Source organism: Hemiscyllium ocellatum, chromosome 26 (genome assembly GCF_020745735.1).
Source record: "Hemiscyllium ocellatum isolate sHemOce1 chromosome 26, sHemOce1.pat.X.cur, whole genome shotgun sequence".
Classification (NCBI taxonomy): Eukaryota; Metazoa; Chordata; class Chondrichthyes; order Orectolobiformes; family Hemiscylliidae; genus Hemiscyllium; species Hemiscyllium ocellatum.
The window spans coordinates 51,761,925-51,784,243 of NC_083426.1; the positions used below are offsets into that span (position 1 = coordinate 51,761,925).

The 22,319-nt window shown below is 41.7% G+C and overlaps 1 protein-coding gene across 1 annotated transcript in view; it reads left to right on the forward strand.

Moving 5' to 3' along the window:
- LOC132828269 (cryptochrome-1-like) overlaps nt 1–22,319 on the forward strand; it is an 81,054-nt gene that overhangs the window by 20,010 nt on the left and 38,725 nt on the right. The window contains exons 4-7 of the mRNA XM_060845244.1: nt 641–825; nt 11,099–11,187; nt 11,423–11,563; nt 21,423–21,734. Of these exons, the coding sequence (XP_060701227.1) occupies nt 641–825; nt 11,099–11,187; nt 11,423–11,563; nt 21,423–21,734 (727 nt within the window). The remainder of the gene's footprint in view (nt 1–640; nt 826–11,098; nt 11,188–11,422; nt 11,564–21,422; nt 21,735–22,319) is intronic.

The window sequence follows — 22,319 nt, forward strand, 5'->3', positions numbered from 1 at the left end:
GATGTTGAGGAGTAGGGAGGTGAGTTACATGGTGCAGTGTTCATAACCTCTGGCCTGCTCTTGTAGCCAAAATTTATAATTTAAACCTGTTGAGAGATATTATTACACATCATCTAGAGCCGCTAGGACTTGAATCTAGGCCTCCTGATTCAGGGACACCAATACATTGTAACATTTTAGGGTCTGGTGATAAAGTGGGCACCTAGATTTGAACCAACAGTCGGGTCCAGTTGAGCATTAACCTTCCAGGATGTTGGCAGTGGGGGTCAGGAGCTGAATGGTCCTGGTGGAATCCAAACTGAGTGTCAATGAGCAGGTTATTGTTAAACAAGTGTGGAATGATAACGCTGTTGATAATAACTTCCATCAAGACTGATGGGGCTGTTGGTCTTGTCCAGGTTGGTCTTATCATGCTTTTTGTATATTATACATAACAGGACAATCTTCTACATTGTCAAGTAGTTGTCAGTATTGTAGTTGTATTGGAATAACTCGATATATTTTGGTATATTGAACATGAGGTTTCACACTTCAGACATCTTTCTCTACTTTTTAAAGTAGATGATGGCAAGAAGATCAGTTAATGAAATCTAAAATATTAAACTTTTTTTTTCCAAATTTATTGTTTTCTCTCTTCCAGAATAATGGAGTTGAATGGAGGACAACCCCCACTAACATATAAACGATTCCAGACTCTAATCAGCCAGATGGATCCTCCAGAGCCACCAGTGGAAACTATTAGTGAGAGAAGTCTTGGGAAGTCCACAATATTGGTATTGGATGATCATAATGAGAAATATGGTGTTCCATCCTTGGAAGAGCTTGGTATGCATATTCATTATTTATTTGAGATAGAGATTTTTTTTTTCTGTTTTGCCTTCTCCCATTTCCACCCCAGTAAAGCATTAACCTGCACCTTTGGATTGCTAGTTCAGTGATATTACTACTATGTTACCCTGCCTTTAGACTGATGCAGTACTTGTCTGAACAAAGGATATATTGTAGTGATATTGGAAAGTATATGACTAGTCATTTTCCATAGGGATATATGAAGATTCAACTATTCATCATTTTTTTAGTAATGTCTCATAATGGTGTAGAGACCCACATATCCAGGTTTGGGATGATCCATAACTTAGTATTATTAGAGACAGAAGCAAAAAGTAAGAGATTGGTAATTTAACATAAATATTGGGATTACCATGAGATCACAGCTAAAGTATTACATATTTGTATCTAACACACCTGACTGTCATTACATCTCAAATCTTAGAGTCAGATAGCATGGACCCTTCAGTCCAACTCGACTGTGCCAACCAGATATCCTAAACCGATCTAGTCCCATTTGCCAGCATTTGGCCCATATCCTTCTAAATCCTTCCTATTCATATACCCATCCAGATGCCTTTTAAATGTTACATTGCATCTGCCTCCACCATCTTTTTCTGGCAGCTCATTCCATACACACCACCTCTTGCATTAAAATGTTGCCACTCAAGTCCCTTTTAAATCTTTTCCCTCTCACCTCAGACCTCTAGTTTTGGACTCCCCTATCCTGGGCAAAAGACCTTGACTAGTCACCCTATCCCTGCCCTGCATGATTTTCTATATCTCAATAAAGTCACCCCTCAGCCTCTGTTTCAGGGTAAAAAGGCCCCATCCTTCCCAGTCTTTCCCTTTCGCTCAAACCCAGCAACATCCTTGTAAACCTTTTTCTAGTTTAACAACATCTCTCCTATGAAAGGCAACCAGACTTGAAGTGGCCTCACCAATGTTCTGAACAGCTACAACATAACATCCCAACTCCTATCCTCAATGCACTGACCAATGAAGACACGCATGCCAAACACCTTCTTCACCACCCTGTCTGCCCACAACTCCACTTTCAAGGAACTGTGCACCTGCACCCCAAGTCTCTTTATTCAGCAACACTCCCCAAAGCCTTGCTATTAACTTTATAAGTCTGGCCATGGTTTACCTTAAAATGAACCATCTCACATTTATCTAAATTAGAGTCCATTCACCACTCCTCAGTCTATTGACCCATCTGATTAAAGTCCCATTGTTTCTGAGAGAACTTCCATCACTGTCCACTACACAATTTTGGTGTCATCTGTAAACTTACTAATCATACCTTCTATATTCACATCCAAATCATTTATATAAATGATGAAAAATAGTCCGTATGGCACACCGCTGGTCACAAGCATCCAATCTTTAAAAAAAAAAATTGTCTACCACCACCCTCTGTTTCCTTCAATTTTATGTCCAATTGTCTTGGCACCCCACCCCCAGATTCCATGAGATGCAATCTTCCTAACCATTATACCATGCGGAACTTTGTCGAACACCTTGCTGAAATCCATATTGACAACATCTACCACTGTGCCATCATTAATCTTCCATGTCACCCCTTCAAAAAGCTCAATCAAGTTGTAAGGCTCAATTTCCCACACACAATCATGTGAACTATCCCTGAGCAGTCCTTGCCTTTCCAAATGTAAATAGTCCTCAGAACCCCCTCCAACAACTTACCAAGTACTGACATCCTGCTTACAGGTCTATAGTTTTCTGGCTTTTCCATACCACCTTTCTTAAATAGAGACAGCATGTTAGCCATCCTCCAGTCTTCTAGCACCTCACCCATCGCTGACACTATTACCGTTATCTCTGCAATCTCTTCCCTTGCTTTCCACAACATTTTAGAATGCACATGATGAAATTATGGGGATTTATCTATCTTAATGCATTTTCTTCTGTAAAATAGACTTCAAGATATCACTTTTTCCCCCAAGTTCCATAGCTTGCATGTTCATCTCCTCAGTAAATATTGATGCAAAATATTTGTTTAATATCTCACCCATCTCCTGTAGTTCCATACATAGACAGCCTTGTTAATCTTCAAGTGGTCCATTGTCTCCATAATTACTTTTTCCCTAAAATGTGCTTATACAATATATTTGAATTCTCTTTATCCCTATTTACCAAAGCTATCTCATTTCCCCTTTTTGCTCTCCTGATTGCCATCTTATGTATAACTCCTACTGCCAATATGGTCCTCAAGAAATTCATTTGATCCCAGTTGTCTATACCTAACATATATGCCTCCTTTTTCTTGAACAGAGTCTCACTTTCTCTTGTCATCCAACTTTCCCTACATCTACCAGCCTTGCTCTTTGCACTAACAGGAACATACTGTCTCTGAACTCTCATTATCTAATTTTTGAAGGGCTCCCACTATATAACCATCCCTTTGCCTGTGAGTAGTCTCCCCAATCAACTTTTGAAAGTCCTTGCTGATTACCATCAAAATTGGCCTTACACCAATTTAGAACTTTAACTTTTACATCAGTTCTATCCTTTTACATAACTATTTTAAAACTAATAGAATTATGATCACTTGCCACAAAGTGCTCTCTCACTGACACCTCAGTAACTTGCCCTGTCTTTTTTCCTAAGAGAAGGTCAAGTTTTGCACCTTCTCTAATGGGTACATCCAAATATTGTGCAAAAAGAAATTTCTTGTACACAGTTAACAAATTCCTCTCTGTAACACCTATGGCAGTCCCGGTCCATGTTTGGAAAGTTAAAATCCCCTACCATTACAACTCTATTATTCTTACAGAAATGAGATCTCCTTACACATTTGCTTCTCAATTTCTCACTGACCATTTTGGAGGTCTACAGTACAATCCCCATAAGGTGATCATCCTTTTCTTATTTCTCAGGTCCACCATATAACTTCACTGTACATTCTCCTGGAAATATCTTCCCTAAGCACAGCTCTAATCTTATCCTTAACCAAAAATGTTGCTCACCCGACTGTGCAGAGGATGTAAATGGTCTTCAGAGAGATTTAAATAGGTTAAGTGAGTGGGCAAGGGTCTGACAGATGGAGTACAGTGTTGGTAAATGTGAGTTTATCCACTTTGAAAATAAAAATCGTAGGTCAGGTATTATTTAAATAGTGAAACATTGCAGAATGCTGTTGTGCAGCGGGATGTAGGAGTGCTCAAACATGAATCGCTAATAATTGATTTGCAGGTGCAACAGGTAATCAGGGAGACAAATGGAATATTGGCTTTCATTGCTAGATGGATTGAATTTATGAGCAGCGACATTCTGCTGCAATTGTACAAGGTGTTGGTGAGGTCGCACCTCGAGTGTTGTGTGCCGTTCTGGTCTCCTTACTTGAGGAAGGACATATACTGGCTTTGGAGGCAGTGCAGAGGAGGTTCGCCAAGTTGATTTCGGGGATGAGGGGGTTACCCTGTGAGGACAGGTTGAGCTGCCTGGGACTGTATTCGCTAGAGGTTAGAAGAATCGGAAGGGATCTTATCGAAACATAAAAAAATTATGAGAGGGATAGATAAGGTAGAGGCAGGCAAGTTGTTTCCGCTGGTGGGTGACACTAGGACTAGGAGACATGGCCTCATGATTAGGGGGAGTAGACTTAGGACAGAAATGAGGAGGAACTACTTTTCCCAGAGTGCAGCGAATCTATGGAATTCTCTGCAGAAGGAAGCAGTAGAGGCAGCTTCATTAAATATAATCAAGACACTGTTGGATAGGTTTTTGCACAGTAGGGGAATTAAGGGTCATGGGGTGAATACAAGTAGGAGGAGCTGAGACAATGGATAGATCAATGATTTTAGTGAATAGTGGAGCAGGCCTGATGGGCCAAATATCCTACTCCTGTTTCTATAACCATGATTGTCCTTGTTTCTCTCCTTCCTATAGCATCTATATTCTGGAATGTTAAACATTAATAGTGTGCAAGATTCTTTGAGTCTTAATATTTCATAAAGACTTGCATGTATGTATTAAAACTGTTCCGTGTTAACTTATAATTGACAATGTTCAATATTGTCACATCAATTTTCCTCCATTATTAATAGCTCCTGAACCCTTTCAACTTTAATCTAGAGACTCTGCATTAATTTGCAAGGAATTCAAGTTCAGATTTTCCTGTCCCCAATTTAGCAAAATATTCTTTTTGCAGAAAAGTTGAGACCTTTGCACTCAATCCCCCAACCTGTGCAGCCTCCGACTTACTTGCCTGTCCAGTGATGTTACTTCCTGTTTCTACTCTTCCTTCCTCTGGCCCTGCTGACAGCTACCACACTGCCTACCACCCATGTGTATTTTGAATATTGGCTGATTCCCAATTCATCACCTTCCCACTCATCTCATTGGGGTTGGGTAGGTGCCCAATCTGCACCCTGCCCACCATATATAGATACTTTTAATCAGCCTGTTAAAACATATTTCTGGAACAGGTGGAACTCCAGAAGTAGGGGTACTACCACTGCACCACAGGAGCCCTTCCCCAATTTGTTCCCCATCCATAGTTGGCCTTTAACTGACTCGATTGCTAAACCATGAGTGAACCAAAGGGTCTGGAAATGCATGTTAGCCAGGCAGAGGAAGGATAGCAGATTTCATTTTTCCTAAAGACCATCACTGAGTCAGGTATGGCTTTTTTTAAAAAAAGACAATCCATAACCATGTCATTAATTTTGACCATGAAATCTACTTTATATTTCATACCTACTAATTGAATTCAAATTTCATTCGCTGCTTTTGTTGGAATTTGTACCCACATCCTTTAACATGGGCCTCTGATTTACTAGTCCATTGATCTATAGGACTAGAATACGAGAATTATGTTACATAGGCTACTCTTGGGCATAAAGGATTGGGATCTTGGAAGCAAATTGTAGGGTGCATATATTATTTTTATCAGGATACAGCTTATAATTACTGATTGCAAGAGTTAACTTAGAAGTCGGAGTCAGCTAAACTGGTGGTGCATTCACTGAAATAAAAAAAGGGTTGATTTGATTTACGTTTTCAGGGTTTTTACAGAGAACAGGCAGAATACAGAGACAAACTACTTAATTTTCAGGATGTAGGTTTGCTCGCTGAGCTGGTGGGTTTTTTCTCAGATGTTTCATCACCATGCTAGGTAATATCCTCAGTAAGCCTCTGATGAAGCTTTGGTGTTCTGTCCCATTTGTTATTTGTGTCTTGGTTTATTGTGGTAGGTGATATCATTTCCAGTTCTGTTTCTGAGCAGTTGGTAAATCAGGTCCAAATCTACATGTTTGTTAGTGGAGATCCAGTTTGAATGCCAGGCCTCTAGGAATTCCTGTGTGTGTCCTTGTTTAGTCTGTCCCAGGATGGATGTATTCAGTCCAACTTGTGTCCCTTTTTGTATGTGCATACAGATAGCAGTGATAGTTGGTCATGTCTTTTGGTGGCTAGTTGGTGCTGATGTATCCTGGTAGCTAGTGTCTTGCCCATTTGTCTGATGTAATATTTGGTGCAGTCCTTGCCGAGTATTTTGAAACTGACGTTTGCTCTGCTGGATGTGGGTACAGGATCCTTTTAAATTCATCAGTAGCTGTTTCAGTGTGGTGATAGGTTTGTGTGCTACCATAATACCTAGTCATCATCTCTGAAGTGTCTTTGACGTATGGTATGATGGCTGGAGTTTCTGGGCATGTTGTGGCTTCCTTTTTAGGACTGTTGTACAGAATCGGCAGACTGCATTTATCGGGTAACCATTGTTCCTGAGCATATTGTATTCTTTGGCTTCTCGTAATTCCTGTGTGCTGCAGTCTGTGGCTCGTTTAAATGTCCTCATGCAGCTCCATTTGTACGTATTGGGATGATTGCTCCTGTAGTTAAGTATTTGGTCAGTGTGTGGCCTTTCTATAAATGCTGGTCTGCAGTTCTCATTGGCTTTTTGTTCTACTGTGACATCCAAGAAGAGAAGTTGGTGGTTGTTCTTTTATTCATTTATAGAATCCCTTGAATCTATACAGTGTGGAAACAGGCTATTAGGCTGAACAAGTCCACACTGACCCTTTGAAGAGTATCCCACCCAGACTCATTCCCCTACCCTATTACTCTAGATGCATTATTCAGGGGAAATATAGTCTACACATCCCTGAACACTGGGCAATTTAGCATGGCCAATTCACCTAACCTGCACATCTTTGGACAATAGGAGGAAACTGGAGCACTCGATGTACTCTTCCTCTTTGGTGGAACTTTATACAAGAAGCTAAGGAGAAACACTTAGAATGTATTCACAACCAACAGTCACCTGATAAGCGCAGTCCGCTGATTCTGCACAGCAGATCTAAACGGAGACACAACATGCCCAGAGACTTCAGCAACCGTACCATATAAAGACATTTCAGAGATGACAACTAGGCTACTCAACCCCTAAGTATCATGGTAGCCCAAAAACCTACCACACTGAAGCAGCTACTGATAATTTTAAGGGACCCCATACGCACAGCCAGTAGAATGAATGTTATACATAAAATACTCTACAAGAATTGCAACAAATAGCAGGAAACTAGCCACCAGGCTAAATGAGCACCAAGTAGCCACCAAAAACCATAGTTAAAAATTGCACAACACCAAGTTATAGTCCAACAGCTTTAATTGGAAGCACTAGCTTTCGGAGCACCGTACCTTCATCAGGTGGTTGTGGAGGACACAATTATAAGACACAGAATTTATAGCAAAAGTTTATGGTGTGGTGTAACTGAAATTATACATTGAAAAATACCTTGTTTGTTTGTTGAGTCTTTCTTCTGTTGGAATACCATGATAGTTTCACTTCTTCATGTGTATCAAAACTTTTTTTTTTAAAAGTTACATTCTCAGGTTAACTGTAACAATTGGTTACAGAACAACAGATAATATGTTGAAGGTGTTAGCCCCCTGGTGTTCCTTGTCTGCGCCATAATGTTTAGACTGATTCTAATCTTAAAGTGAGTTAACATACTTGATTCATGTAGTTTTTGAGCAAAATACAATGTAACTCTGCAAGTACAAATTCACCCCACAAACATATGTGTGTGTATATATACACTCATGAATTAAACACATTGATCAGGACTTTGGGTCCAGTCCTTCAGAGTTCCCTACATGCCCTCATCCCATGTACTTCTCATGTAGGCGACTTCTACTGCCTTCCAAAGATACACAAAGCCAATACACCAGGATCCTCTGTGAGAATCTCTCCGCCTATATTGAAGGCATCTTGAAACTTATTGTACAGGGGATCCCCAGCTTCTGTCACGACACTACGGATTTCTTGCAGAAACCCAGCACCCATGGACCAGTCAAACCGGGAATATTCCTCGTCACAATGGATGTTTCAGCACTCTACACCAGCGTCCCTCACAATGACGGCATCATGGCAACAGCCTCAGTACTCAATACCAACAACCACCAATCTCCAAACACTGTCCTACAACTCATCTGCTTTATCCTTGATCACAACATCTTCACCTTTGATAGCCAGTTCTTCATCCAGATACATGGAACAGCCATGGCGACCAAATTTGCACCCCAATATGCCAATATGTTCATGCATAGGTTCGAACAAAACTTCTTCTCTATGTAGAACCTCCAACCAACATTATACACCAGGTACATAGACATCATTTTCTTCCTCTGGACCCAAGGCAAGGAGTCACTGGTAAAACTACACAGTGGTATCAACAAGTTTCATCCCACCATCAAACTCACCATGGACCAATCCCGACTGTCTATCTCATTCGTTGACACATGCATCTCCATCAAGGATGGACACCACAGCATCACACTCTACCGCAAACCCACAGTCAACCTCGCAATGCTACACTTCTCCAGCTTCCACCTAAAACATATTAAAACAGTCATCCCCTATGGACAAGCCCTACGCATACACCAGATCTGTTCAGGTGAGGAGAAATGTGACAGGCACCTGGAAGTACTCAGGGATGCCCTCATAAGAACGGGGTACGATGCTCAATTCATCGCCCACCAGTTCCAACATGCCACAGCAAGGAACCATAATGATCTCCTCAGGAGACAGACACATGCTGCAACTGACAGGGTACCCTTCGTTGTCCAGTACTTTCCAGGAGCTGAAAAATGACGCCATGTTCTTTGTGACCTGCAACACATTATCAATGAGGATGAGCACCTCGCCAAGACCTTCCCCACAGCTCTACTGCTCATCTTTAAACAACCGCCAAACCTCAAACCAATCATTGTTCGTAGCAAGCTGCCTGGCTTTCAGGACAACTCCATACAACAACTCTGTCACGGTAGACGCTGCAAGATGTGTCAGAGTGTGGACATGCATACCACCATTACATGTGGGGACACCTCCCACCATCAAAGTGGCAGGTACTCATGTGACTCAGCCAGTGTTGTCTATCTTATACGTTGCAGGCAAGGTACATTGGGGAAACCGAGCAAAGGTTGCAGCAATGGATGAATGGGCACCACACAACAATCAACAGACAGGAGTCTTCACTCCCAGTTGGGGAACACTTCAGCGGTCCAGGACATTCGACCTTGGACCTTCGGGTGACCATCCTCCAAGGCAGACTTCGGGACAGGCAGCAGCAAAAAATAGCCGAGCAGAGGCTGATAGCTAAGTTCCGTACCCATAGGGAGGGCCTCAACCGGGACCTTGGGTTCATGTCACACTACAGGTGACCACCATTGCACTACACATGCACGCGCACACACACATACACACAAACACACACACATGTACACAGACGCTCACATACACTCACATGTGCGTCCACTCACAGAATTAGACCACTTTACACTCACACACCCACATATACGCACTCTCACACTCTCAACCCCCCAACCACCCCCCGACACACACACACACACATATGCATATGTGTATGTGGGGTGAATTTGTACTTGCAGAGTTACATTGTTGCTCAAAAACTGCATGAATCTAGGTAAGACTCTGTTAACTCACTTTTTAGATTAGAATCAGTCTAAACATTATGGCACAGACAGGGAACACCGTCAACATATTATCTGGCTGACACCAATTATTACAGTTAACCTGAATGTAACTTTTTCAAAAAGTTTTGTGATTTACAAGTGAAACTATCATGGTATTCTAACAGATGAAAGACTCAACAAACAATCAAGGTATTTTTCAATGTATAATTTCAGTTACATCACACTAAATATTTGCTATAAATTCTGAGTCCTACAATTGTGTCCTCCACAGCCACATAATGAAGGGGCGGTGCACTGAAAGCGAGTGCTTCAAATTAAACCTGTCGGACTATAACCTGGTGTTGTGTGATTTTTTTTTTATATACACCCCAGTCCAACACCGTCATCTCCAAATCATGACCAGGAAACGTGACTATCACTGGTATCCATACACACAGATGAAGACGGACACCAGTTCGACGGGGACAACACATCCACCTTTGGCGCAGGCAAAACAAAGGCACACACAGAGACCTGGCATTTAGACCAAAACTCCATTAACAAACCTATAGATTTTGACCCCATTTACCAATCTCTGAAATAGAACCAGAAATTTTGTCAGCTATCACAACAAATCAAGACACCTAAATAGTAAGTGGGACAGAACACCGACACTTCACTGGGGGTTACTATTGATGCTACCTAGCATGGTGGCAAACTTCTGAGAACAAACCCACTAGCTCAGCAAGCAAACCTACAACCTGAATCAGAACCTGAGCTACAAGTCTTCTCCAGAATCTCAAACTACTTAACTTTGCATAGTCTAAGACCAGGGGATATAAATAAAAATTCAAGGCAGGCCTTTCAGGTCTGAAGTTAGGCAACATATTTACTCAAGGAGAAATTTGGAATCTTCTTTGCTAAGTATTAAATCTGAGACTAATAGGTTTTTCTAACTAACCAAAACTAGTAAGAGGTTGGAGGTAAACCAGTTGGGAGTTGATCTCTGGTCAGCCATGTTCTTGTTGAATGGCAGCAGAACAGATTTGAGGGACCAAAAAGCAATATCCTGATTCTACATTTAACTTTGGAGCATTTTTGAACTATTGCTGTCTGTTAGCTTTATATATCTAAAATAGTAAACATTTGTACAGAACAAAAAGACAACCGACTTTTAATTTTAATAACTGCTTAGATCAGGTTTTGAGCATAATTATTGAACAGTGTATTTGTCCAATCATATAAGCAAAACCTGAATTAATTTTTGAGCCACAAGTTGAATCCTGAATATTTGTTCAACTGCATTGATGTCTGACCATTTGTCTTTTAGGTTTTGATACCGAAGGTCTGCCTTCTGCTGTGTGGCCAGGTGGGGAATCAGAGGCTTTAACTCGGCTGGAAAGACATTTGGAAAGAAAAGCAAGTGAAAAGCCTTTTAAATCTTCATTTGTTAATTTTTTTACAACCCCAGAAACTCTACTTTGATTAGCCAAGTAGTTTTAGAACAACTCTGGCCAAAAAGCAGAAACTTGTTAAAACAAACCTCAGTCAAGATGAGTAGCTCACCTGTGAGTTCGCAATGGTGTTGAACCTCCTTAAAATAGAACATTAATCTGTACTATGTGACAGTTTATCACTTTAATTTCTCTTGTAGGCATGGGTAGCAAACTTTGAAAGGCCCAGAATGAATGCCTTATCATTAATGGCAAGTCCTACAGGTCTCAGTCCATACCTTCGATTTGGCTGCCTGTCCTGTCGACTCTTCTACTTCAAGCTAACAGAATTATATAAAAATGTAAGTTTCTGAGAATTGAATTTTTATTTTACTATTGCCAGCTGCCTAGTATTGATCAAGCAATTAAAAAACACTTAATTTTGAGATTCTTGCTGAATAGGTGCTTTTCAATAATTTCTGACATCTCAGAGAAGCATAACAGTTTGCTTGGGAGAGATGGAAAATGCTGCATTACAAGTATTTGTATTTTGCTGTTTGTGACAAATGCTAATATTCCTAGATGTAAGTTTGCTTGCTGAACTGGAAGGTTCATTCTCAGATGTTTCGTCACCATACAGCCATACAGGTAACATCAGTGAGCCACCGGAGGCTCACTGTTACCTAGTATGGTGATGAAACATCTGAAAATGAACCTTCCAGCTCAGCGAGCAAACTTACATCCAGAACCTCAACCTGAGCTGCAAATCTTCTACACGCTAACACCTATGGGCGCAATATGCTAAAACTGGCCTGAAAATGGGCAATCAATGCCATCTGATAGAGCACCACCCGCGAACAGCTAATATTCCTAATTATGAAGTGCAGCGTCAAGATGTGAAACTACTAAACAAACCACTAATTTATTTACTTTCTTTTTAGTGGTGTTGGTTCAAAGTTGCTACTCAATTCACGCATCAACTGTTAAAAATCTGGTTGCAGGTTGTATATTGGATATCGGTAGTACAAACAGGAAGATTTTTATATTAATTTTTAAGCTTGCCCCAGCATTTTATCTTCACAATGAATGTGCAGTCCTTAAACAAGTCCATACCCCACAAGGACAGCCTTCAGGTCCTCAGCTTCTTCCCCTCCAACAGACCTATCCAGTCCCCCTCCACCAGTACCCTCCTCCACCTCGCCAAACTAGTCCTCACCCTCAATAACTTTTCCTTCATCTCTTCCCATTTCCTCCAAATCCAGTGGGTGGCGATGGGCACTCAGATGGGCCCTAGCTATGCCTGCCTCTTTGTCAGCTATGTTGAACAGTCCCTCTTCAGTACCTACACAAGAAATGCGCCCCAACTCTTCCACCGTTATACTGTTGACTGCATCGGTGAAGCATTCTGCACCCAGGCAGAATTCACCCAAAACTTGCACTCCACTCTTAAATTCACATTGTCTATCTCAAACACCTCCCTCCTGTTTCTTGACCTCTTCATTTCCATCTATGAGGGCAGATTACAGACAGTCATTTACTATAAACCCACAGACACCGATAGCTATCTGGACTACACCTCCTCCCACCAGTATTCTGCAAGACTGCATCCTGTTTTTCCAATTCCTCCGCATTTGTCGCATCTGCTTGGACAAGGAGACATTCCATTCCTAAGCATCCCAGATATCCACCTTTTTGAAAAATGTACTCCCCCTCCCCCCCCCCCCCCCCCCCACACCGTCATCCAGACAGCCCTTCACTGCACCTCTTCCATTCCCCACTCCACTGCTCTAAACCACCCTCTCCAAATGTAATAAAAACAGGGAGTCTTTGTGCTCATCCACCACCCACCAGCCTCCATATCATCCTTAAACACTTCTACCACTCCAACTAGAGCCCACCACTAAGAACATCTTCCCCATCCCACCCCTCGCTGCTTTCCGCAAGGACCATTCTCTTTGCCGATCCTTGATTTGTGCCACCCGCCCCAGCATGAACTCCTGGTACCTTTCCCTGCAACTGTAAAAGATGCAAAACCTGCTTGCACACCACCACCCTCCTCTCCGTCCAGGACCCAAACAGTCCTCCCAAATGAGATAGAGGTTCACCTTTCTCTCCTTTCTCAGAGGTTTACTGCATCTAGTGCTCAAGATGTGGTCTTCTCTGCATCAGTGAGACCAAATATAAGCTAAGGGCACATTTCACTGACCATTTCAGCCGGGCCCACAGGGGCCAACCTGACCTCCCAGTCACAGCCCATTTCAATTCCCTTCCCATGCCACAGTGAGTCAGCAAATTGGACAAACAACATGTCATCTTCTGCCTGGGCAGCCTACTGCCTAGAGAACACAACATTGAGTTCTCAAATTTCAAATAACCTTCCATCCAATTACCCAATTCCCTTTCCAGCCCCTCCTTCTCCCCTCCATTCCTCTGATGACCCTTCCAGCTACCAACCAAATTCATTCCTCCCAGCGACCAATCAGAATGTAGATTCTACCTGTGTTCACCTATCACTACCTCAGAGCTCCACCCCTCCTCAACCAAACCGCTCCCCCACCCCCACTCCCTTTTATCAGCAACTCCCCTTACCCCCACACCCAGAACTGAAAAAGGGTTACACGCAAAACATTGACTTCTCCACTTAATGCTAGTTGGTTTGCTGTGTTCTTCCAGTCTCCCACTTGTCTGCAGTGTACCATGGTTGGACAACCTTCACTCCCTCAGCTTCTTCCTCTCTAACAGACCCATCCAGTCCCCTTCCACCAATACCTTCCTCCATCACTATTAATAGCTTTTCCTTTAACTCTTCCCATTTCCTCCAAATCCAGGAGCTGGCCATGAGCACTCTGTTGAGCCCTAGCTGTGCCTGCCTCTTTGTCAGCTATGTTGAACAGTCCTTCTTCAGCGCCTACTCAAGAAATGTGCCCCAACTCTTCCACTGTTACATCAATGACTGCATCGGTGCAGCTGAACTGGAGCAGTTCATCAACTTCGCCCACAACTTTGACCCCGCCCTTCAATTCACATGGCCATGCTGGAGTTCATCAAAACTGTTTTGTGCAGGGAACTTTGCAATTTTCAGGTCACATTTTAGAGCTCTAAAGTAACAGCTTTTACCATCCAATATAAAATGACAGCATGTAAGGAGACCATTCAAAACATTGTGTCTGTGTCACTTCCTTCTCATAGTCTATTCTTCCAGGGCCTGCAATCTTTTTCATTACAACTAATTTTCAAATAGAACTTGGATCATTATTAAGTCTCATCCACCACTTTGCAATTGATGAACATTACTACGGATTCATTTGACTCTTATCAAAAGTCACTGGTTAAAATTGTTTGTTGGGATTAAGAGATGGATATCTTTGAGACATTTCTCTGTCAGTAAATATGCGTTTGTGTAAGAAATAGGAAGAGTAGGTAATTCACCCCCTCAAGCCTGCTCACCCATTCATGATGATCATGGCTGATCCCATCTCAACATCACTCCCACTTTCTTGCCTTTCCATGACCCTTCAAACTGTGATCAATTTTTTTAAAAAATCTATTAAGCACCACCTTAAATTTACTCCATGTTCCAGCATTCACCGTACTCTGGGGTAGTGGATTCCACAGATTCACGATCCTTTGAGAGAAGCATTTTCTCCTCGTATATGTTTTAAATCCAGTACCCTTTATCCTAATCTTTTCTCTGGAGTACCCCATTAGATGAAATATTTTCTATGTGACTAATGTTTCAGTCGCCTTTGGCATTTAATGCACCTGCATTAGATCTTCTCTCATTCTTTTGCGCGTAAACTACTCAATCTCCCTTCATAAGACAAACCCATCACCTCTGGAATCAATCTATGAATAAAATAAAACAAAGAACAGCAGATGTTGAAGATCTGAAACAAAAACAGAAACTGCTGGAGGAACTCAGCAAGCGAGGAGAAAGCAGAGTTAACATTGAGTCCAGTGACTCTTCTTCAGAACGATTCTATTGAAAAGTCACTGAACTCAAAACATTAATTCTGCTTTCTCCCCACAGACGTTACCAGATCTTTTGAGTTTCTCCAGCATTTTTTATTTTGGTATCAATCTAATGAATCTCCTTGGATCTGCCTCCAAACTGACTACATTCCTCCAAGGGGACAAACTAGTCTGTCAAGTATGCTCCCACCTATTCCTATATCCCTGTCCTTGGCCCATATCCATCCAACCCTTTCCTTTTTCTAAACTAATCCAAATGTCTTTTTAACTTTACCTGCATCCATCACTTTTTCTGCCAATTCATTCAACACACTAACCACACTGTGTGAAAAAAACACAGTTGCCTCTTACGTCCTTTTTCAATATTCTCCTCTCTCACCTTTTAAAAATATGTCCTCATGTATTGAACTCCTCCACCTTAGGGAAAAGACCTTACTATTCATCTTATGTATGCCCCTTATGATTTTATAAACCTCTAAGGTCATCCCTCAACCTCCTACCCTCCAGCCAAAAAGAGTCCCAATCTTTCCAGTCTATTTTTATATCTCGTCCTCAATTCCCAGCAACATCCTGGTAAATACTTTCCGAACTCTCTCCAGTTTAATAATATCCTTCCTATGACAGGGTGAATAGAACTGCACACAATTCTCCAGAAGTGACCTCACCAACGCCCTGTACAAGCTCAAGATGACAATGCAACCCCTGTAACTCAAAGGTCTGAGCACTGATGGCAAGCATGCTAAATGCCTTCTTAACTACCCTGTCTACCTGTGACACAAATTTCAAAGAATTATGTATCTGAATCCCGAGGTGTCTCTGTTCTACGATACTACGGACAGTCTACCATTAATTGTATTACCAAATTATAATATCTCATCTTTTATCCAAATTAAACTCCATCTGCCACTCCTTGGCCCATTGACCGAATTAATCAAGATCTTGCTGTAATCTTGCTCTTCACTGTCTATTACCACCAATTTTGGTGTCATCGGCAAACTTACTAAACATACCTCTTATGTTCTGATCCAAATCATTTATAACAATGACAAACAAAAGTGGACCCAATATTGATTACCGAGGAATACCACTGGTCGTAGGTTAATTAGATTAGATTAGACTTACAGTGTGGAAACAGGCCCTTCGGCCCAACAAGTCCACACCGACCCGCAACCCACCCATACCTCTACATATTACCCCTTACCTAACACTACGGGCAATTTAGCTTGGCCAATTCACCTGACCCGCACATCTTTGGACTGTGGGAGGAAACCGGAGCACCCGGAGGAAACCCACGCAGACACGGGGAGAACGTGCAAACTCCACACAGTCAGTCGCCTGAGTCGGGAATTGAACCCGGGTCTACAGGCGCTGTGAGGCAGCAGTGCTAACCACTGTGCCACCGTGCCGCCCACAAAGGTCTCCTGTACGAAACACAATCCTGAATTACCACACTCTGTCGCCTCCCATAAAATCAATTTTGTAACCAATTGGCAAGCTCACCCTAAATCCCACGTGGTCTAACTTTGCTAGTTAATCTACCATGTTGAACCTTCTCAAAGGCTTTACTAAAGTCTAAGTAAACAACATCTACTGCTCTACCCTCACCAATCATTTTGATTACTTCATTAAAAAACACAGTCAAGTTTGCGAGGAACAATTTTCCTTCCCATAATTAATCCTTGACTCTCCAAATGAATATAAATCCTACCTTTCAGAATCACCTCTAACAACTTATCCACTATTGATTTCAGACTCCCAGATCTCCAGTTTCCAGGCTTCTCCTTACAGTCTTTCTTAAACTATGGCACAACATTAGCCATCCTCCAGTTCTGCAAACTTCACCCACAGATGATACAAATATTTTTGCTAGGAGCTTGCAATTTCATCCCTAACTTCCCACGATATCCTGGGATACACTTGATCAGGTCCTGGAGATTTAGTTACTTTTGTTTTCAAAGATCTCCATGAATTCCTCTTCTGTAATGTGAACTATTTTCAAAACATCAATATCTATTTCCCTGGCCTCCATTTCTTTCTCAACAGTAAAAACTGAAGCACAATATTCATTTAATATTGGTTAGCACTGCTGCCTCACAGCGCCAGGGACCTGGGTTCAATTCCCGCCTCAGGCGACTGACTGTGTGGAGTTTGCACGTTCTCCCCGTGTCTGCGTGGGTTTCCTCCGGGTGCTCCGGTTTCCTCCCACAGTCCAAAGATGTGCGGGTCAGGTGAATTGGCCATGCTAAATTGCCCGTAGTGTTAGGTAAGGGGTATATGTAGGGGTATGGGTGGATTGCGCTTCGGCGGGTCGGTGTGGACTTGTTGGGCCGAAGGGCCTGTTTCCACACTGTAAGTAATCTAATCTAATCTAATCTCTCCTGAGATTCAACATAATGCCTGTTACTTTCTCACTACAACTCTGATCTCTTCCTTCAATAAAATAGCTTCCTTTTCCTTCTTGCCTGTCCTTCTGAAACACTGGATTATTCAATTCCCAAACCTGATCTCCCTGCAACCATGCCTCAGTAATCATCACTAAAATCATACCCATTCATCTTTATTTGGGCTGTTAACTCCACTTTATTCAGAATGTGCAGCATTGAAGGGCGGCATGGTGGCACAGTGGTTAGCACTGCTGCTTCACAGTGCCAGAGACTGGGGTTCAATTCCCACCTCAGGCGACTCGCTGTGTGGAGTTTGCACGCTCTCCCCATGTCTGCGTGGGTTTCCTCCCACAGTACAAAAATGTACAGGTTAGGTGAATTGGCCAAGTTAAATTGCCCGTAGGGTTGGATGAAGGGGGGAATGGGTGGGTTGTGCTTCGGCGGGACGGTATAGACTTGTTGGGCCGAAGGGCCTGTTTCCACATTGTAAGTAATCTAATCTAATGTGTTGTGCATTCAGATACAAAGCCCTTAAGTTTTCTTTATTATCAAATTTCTCTGTAGTCTTATAATTCTTTGATGCAATATGACATTTCATACATTTTCTCTTCCTTTCATTTTCCAGCAACAATCAGCCCATTCACCAACTTGCATTCTTACGTTTGTCCTTTTAACTTTTTTTGATTTTCTAATGTTTCATACAGTTGAATCTTCTCCTCTTCCTTCTCAATTTTCTACCTACCTATCTAGTGTACCGCCGCACCCCCACGCCCCACTCCCTATCAGAATAATCTTTCTCTAATACTGGTACCAATGTCCCATAAATTTAGACCCACTTCCCCCAAAAGCAATATGGGAGCTATGCATTTACCTCTTTAATTGATCCTGTGGCAATTAACTTGTGACTTGGTTAGTAATTACAGTTCCGTATTCTTTCGGTTCTGCTTTTAATTTAGCTCTCAGTTGCTCATATTCCCTCACTCATAACCAAAGATCCTGACCACTGGCCTAACTCAGCAGAGTTAATATAAGGAATGTCGCTGTCTCTTAAGATACCAAAGTTCAGATAACTGTCCCCCTCCCTGATGTATCAGTGTTCAAAGCTCAGACTCCAGCTCATCAATTCTGAATCAGAGTTCCTCAAGCAATTAATATTTCCTACAGATGTACTCCATGAATCACAGTTAGGTTTACGAGTTCTCACATCATGCAGGTAAAGCAAGTCACCTGGCCCAGAATCTCTTATTTAATTAGTTTTTAATTTTTTACTTTTTAAAAATTTCTTGCTAGTCATTAAATCCCTATAGTCTGGAAAGAGGATATTTGCCCCATTGAATCCATACCAACTCTCTAAAGAGTATCCCAAACAGACCCAACTCCCACCTTATCCACATAAGCCTGCATTTAACATCACTAATCCATCTAACCTGCATATCCTTGGGCACTGAAAGGCAAGTTAGCATGGCCAATCCTCCCAACTCTACATCTTTGGATGTGGGAGGAAACTGGAGCAACCAGTGGAAATCCATGCAGACACTGGGAGAACATGCAAATTTCAAACCAACAGTCACGTGAGGCTGGAGTCAAACCTGGTGCTGTGAGACAACAATTGAGCAACTGTTCCTTTCCAACCAGTGGACTTGTGGTTTTCCAATTGTTTTCTCACCTTTATGATAATCTTCTCCTTCACAACTCCCTTCCTGGTCCACCAACCTGTTGTTTTAACACTCCTGGTCCCCATCTCTCTGTGCTATTTTAACATTCTGGGTCCAATTCTCTGTGCTGTTTTAACTTGCATGGTCCACCTCTCTCTGTGCTGTTTAAATCTCTGAACTTGCTCGTCCTTCCCTGCTATTTTAACTCAGAGTACAGATTAGCTGCAGTTCTGTTCTTCAGCTGATTTTCTGGAATAGAATAATAAATTGTGTACATTTCTTTATGTCGTCACTTGTTCTTTGTTCACTTAATCTATGTTCTCTATTTATTGACCCTTGGAAACCATCATTTTTCCTTGTATTTGCATCAAAACACTTAGATCACCACTGTCAAATCCCCCTTTTACCCCCTTTCTGCTCTACTTTAAAGAAAATAATCATAATATCCCTACTTCTGTATCTAAAGTACCACATTTCGCTAAATGTCCTCTCTACCATCTCTGAGATTTGTTATTCTTCCTAAAATTTGACTAAAGGACACAGTCCTCCTTCTTTGACCTAATCATTTTTGTAAATTAAATTTTAGTCTGAATTTGTTGCTTTTATACACCATGCCACTTTTTTAAAAATAAGGCTTACATTTCAGTGCAGCATGGTGGCTCAGTGGTTAGTACCCTTTGGACAACTGTCTGCATGGAGTCTACGTTGGTTTCAGCTGGGTGCTCTGATTTCCTCCCATAGTCAAAAGATATACAAGTTAGGCGGATTGGCTATGCTTAATTCCCCTTTGCATTCAGGGAGTTTAGTTGTGTTAGCCATGGAGAAATGTAGGGTTACAGGGAAAGGGAAGGGTCTGGGTGGGATGCCCTTTGGAGGGTTGGCATGGACTTGTTGGGCCAAATGGTCTGTTTCCACACTATATGCATTCTATTTTCTTTTATTAATTCATGGGATATTTCCCATCCCGAATTACCTTGAGAAGGTGGTAGTTAGCTGCTTTCTTGAAGCACTGCAGTTCATTTTGTTGTAGGTACACTGACAATGACATTAGGGAGCGAGTTCCGGGAATTTGACCTAGTGACACTGAAAGAGTGGTAATATATTTCCAAGTGAGGATGGTGAGTAGCTTGGTAGATGTGGAATTCCCATATACGTACTGCCCTTGTCTTTTAGATGGCACTTGTTATGGGTTTAGAAGGTGCTGTCTGAGATGTCTTGATGAATTTCTGCAGTACAAATTGTAGATGAGTCAACAGTGGAAATGAATATTTATGGACGTGCTGCCAATCGTTTCGGCTGCTTTGTCCTGGATGATGTCAAAGTTTCTTGTGTTGGAGCAGCAGTATTCCAACATTCCTGACTTTTATGGTGCACAGGCTTTGGGGAATAATGTAAGTAGCATGCTCTTGTAGCCATAGAATTTATATCGCTAGTCCAGTTCAGTATCTGATCAGTTATAATCCTACGATATTAATGGTGGGGAAATTCAATAATGGTAGCAGGAAGGTAAATCTTCTTTTGTTCGAGATGGTCATATCTCATTATAACTATTCTAAACTGAATAATGTTGTGATCTCTGTGCTTCACTTCATTCCCCAGAATTAGATCCAATACCACTTTCTCTCTTGTTGATATGGAAACAAACTGATCTGGAATATTTTCCTTACCTACTTCAGAAAATATTTAGATCTGTTTTTAATCCCAACCTGATTGGGATAATTGAATCCTTTTACTACACTGTAGAACTTGCATTTTCATTGGTAAATTTCCCACATATCTATCTCCTTCCTACTATTTTGCTTATAGTATACACTCAGGTGTGTATGACCATCTGTATGAATACTGTAGCCAAGAATATTAAATTCCCATTCCTTATCTTGTTTCAAATACATTATTAACATTTCATAATACCATCTGACTATTTGCACCTGCAGATCATCAATCTTATTTACCAACCTGTACACCTTTATGTACATGTGCTTCAAGCACATCTTAGTGTCATTTGCATTTCCTCCACCATTTATTGGTACTCTTTATTCTAACTATGTTTGTCATCTTCTTCCCTTGATTGCTTTGCATCTCATTCTGAATGCTTCTTTGTGTTGCCCACTCCATCTTAAATTAGCTTAAAACTGTCTCTTTTGTCAGTTTGGCTGTTAGCTGATGTTATCCAATAAATAAAATGATTTGTTTTGACTTTTTACTTTTAGATAAAGAAAACAGATTCACCACCACTGTCTCTCTATGGCCAGCTTCTGTGGCGTGAGTTTTTCTACACAGCAGCAACAAATAACCCATGCTTTGACAAAATGGAAGGAAATCCAATTTGTGTGCGCATACCTTGGGACAAGAATCCTGTTTCACTAGCTAAGTGGGCAGAGGGGAAAACTGGCTATCCATGGATTGACGCTATTATGACTCAGCTGCGTCAGGAAGGTTGGATCCACCATCTAGCCCGACATGCTGTAGCATGTTTCCTAACACGTGGAGATCTCTGGATCAGTTGGGAAGAAGGAATGAAGGTATTTCAGGCAGATAGTAGTGATGAATGGATAATTTCTGACCAGGAGTTGGGAATGAAGAATGTAGTGTGATCATTGTTGTTCCTGTTTCATGACATGGACTGAAATTCAGGCATTGCAGATGCAATTTTTAGAAGTAGAAATCTAGTTGTTGGGCCCAATTTTCATTCCCTGACCAGATTTGCAGAAGCAGGACAATTCCCAGCTCTGCAAATACAACTTTTTAAAAATGGATGTCTGCTCTTCTGATCTTCAGTTTAAGGAGGCAAGCTTGATTGGGAGTCGGATCAAACAACTTAGCAAAAATCTAAGGCCGCTAGTTCTTGAGATGGGCTAAGAGGAAAGCCTCCAATGGAGCTCTGGCACTGTTGTCAAAGTTAATAAAATAGAGATTAAAGCACAAAATATCTCTCATTCACTTTCCCTCATCTCCACCCTATGCCTATCTCCCACATCCATGACCCCTCATACCCTTTGTGTTACCATCTGACCCTTATTCTACGGTCCTGCCTGTCACTCTTTGCTCTTCCCTTCCCACGTAGTATCCACCATGGACAAAGCAGAGGCAACATCCCACCAACAGCA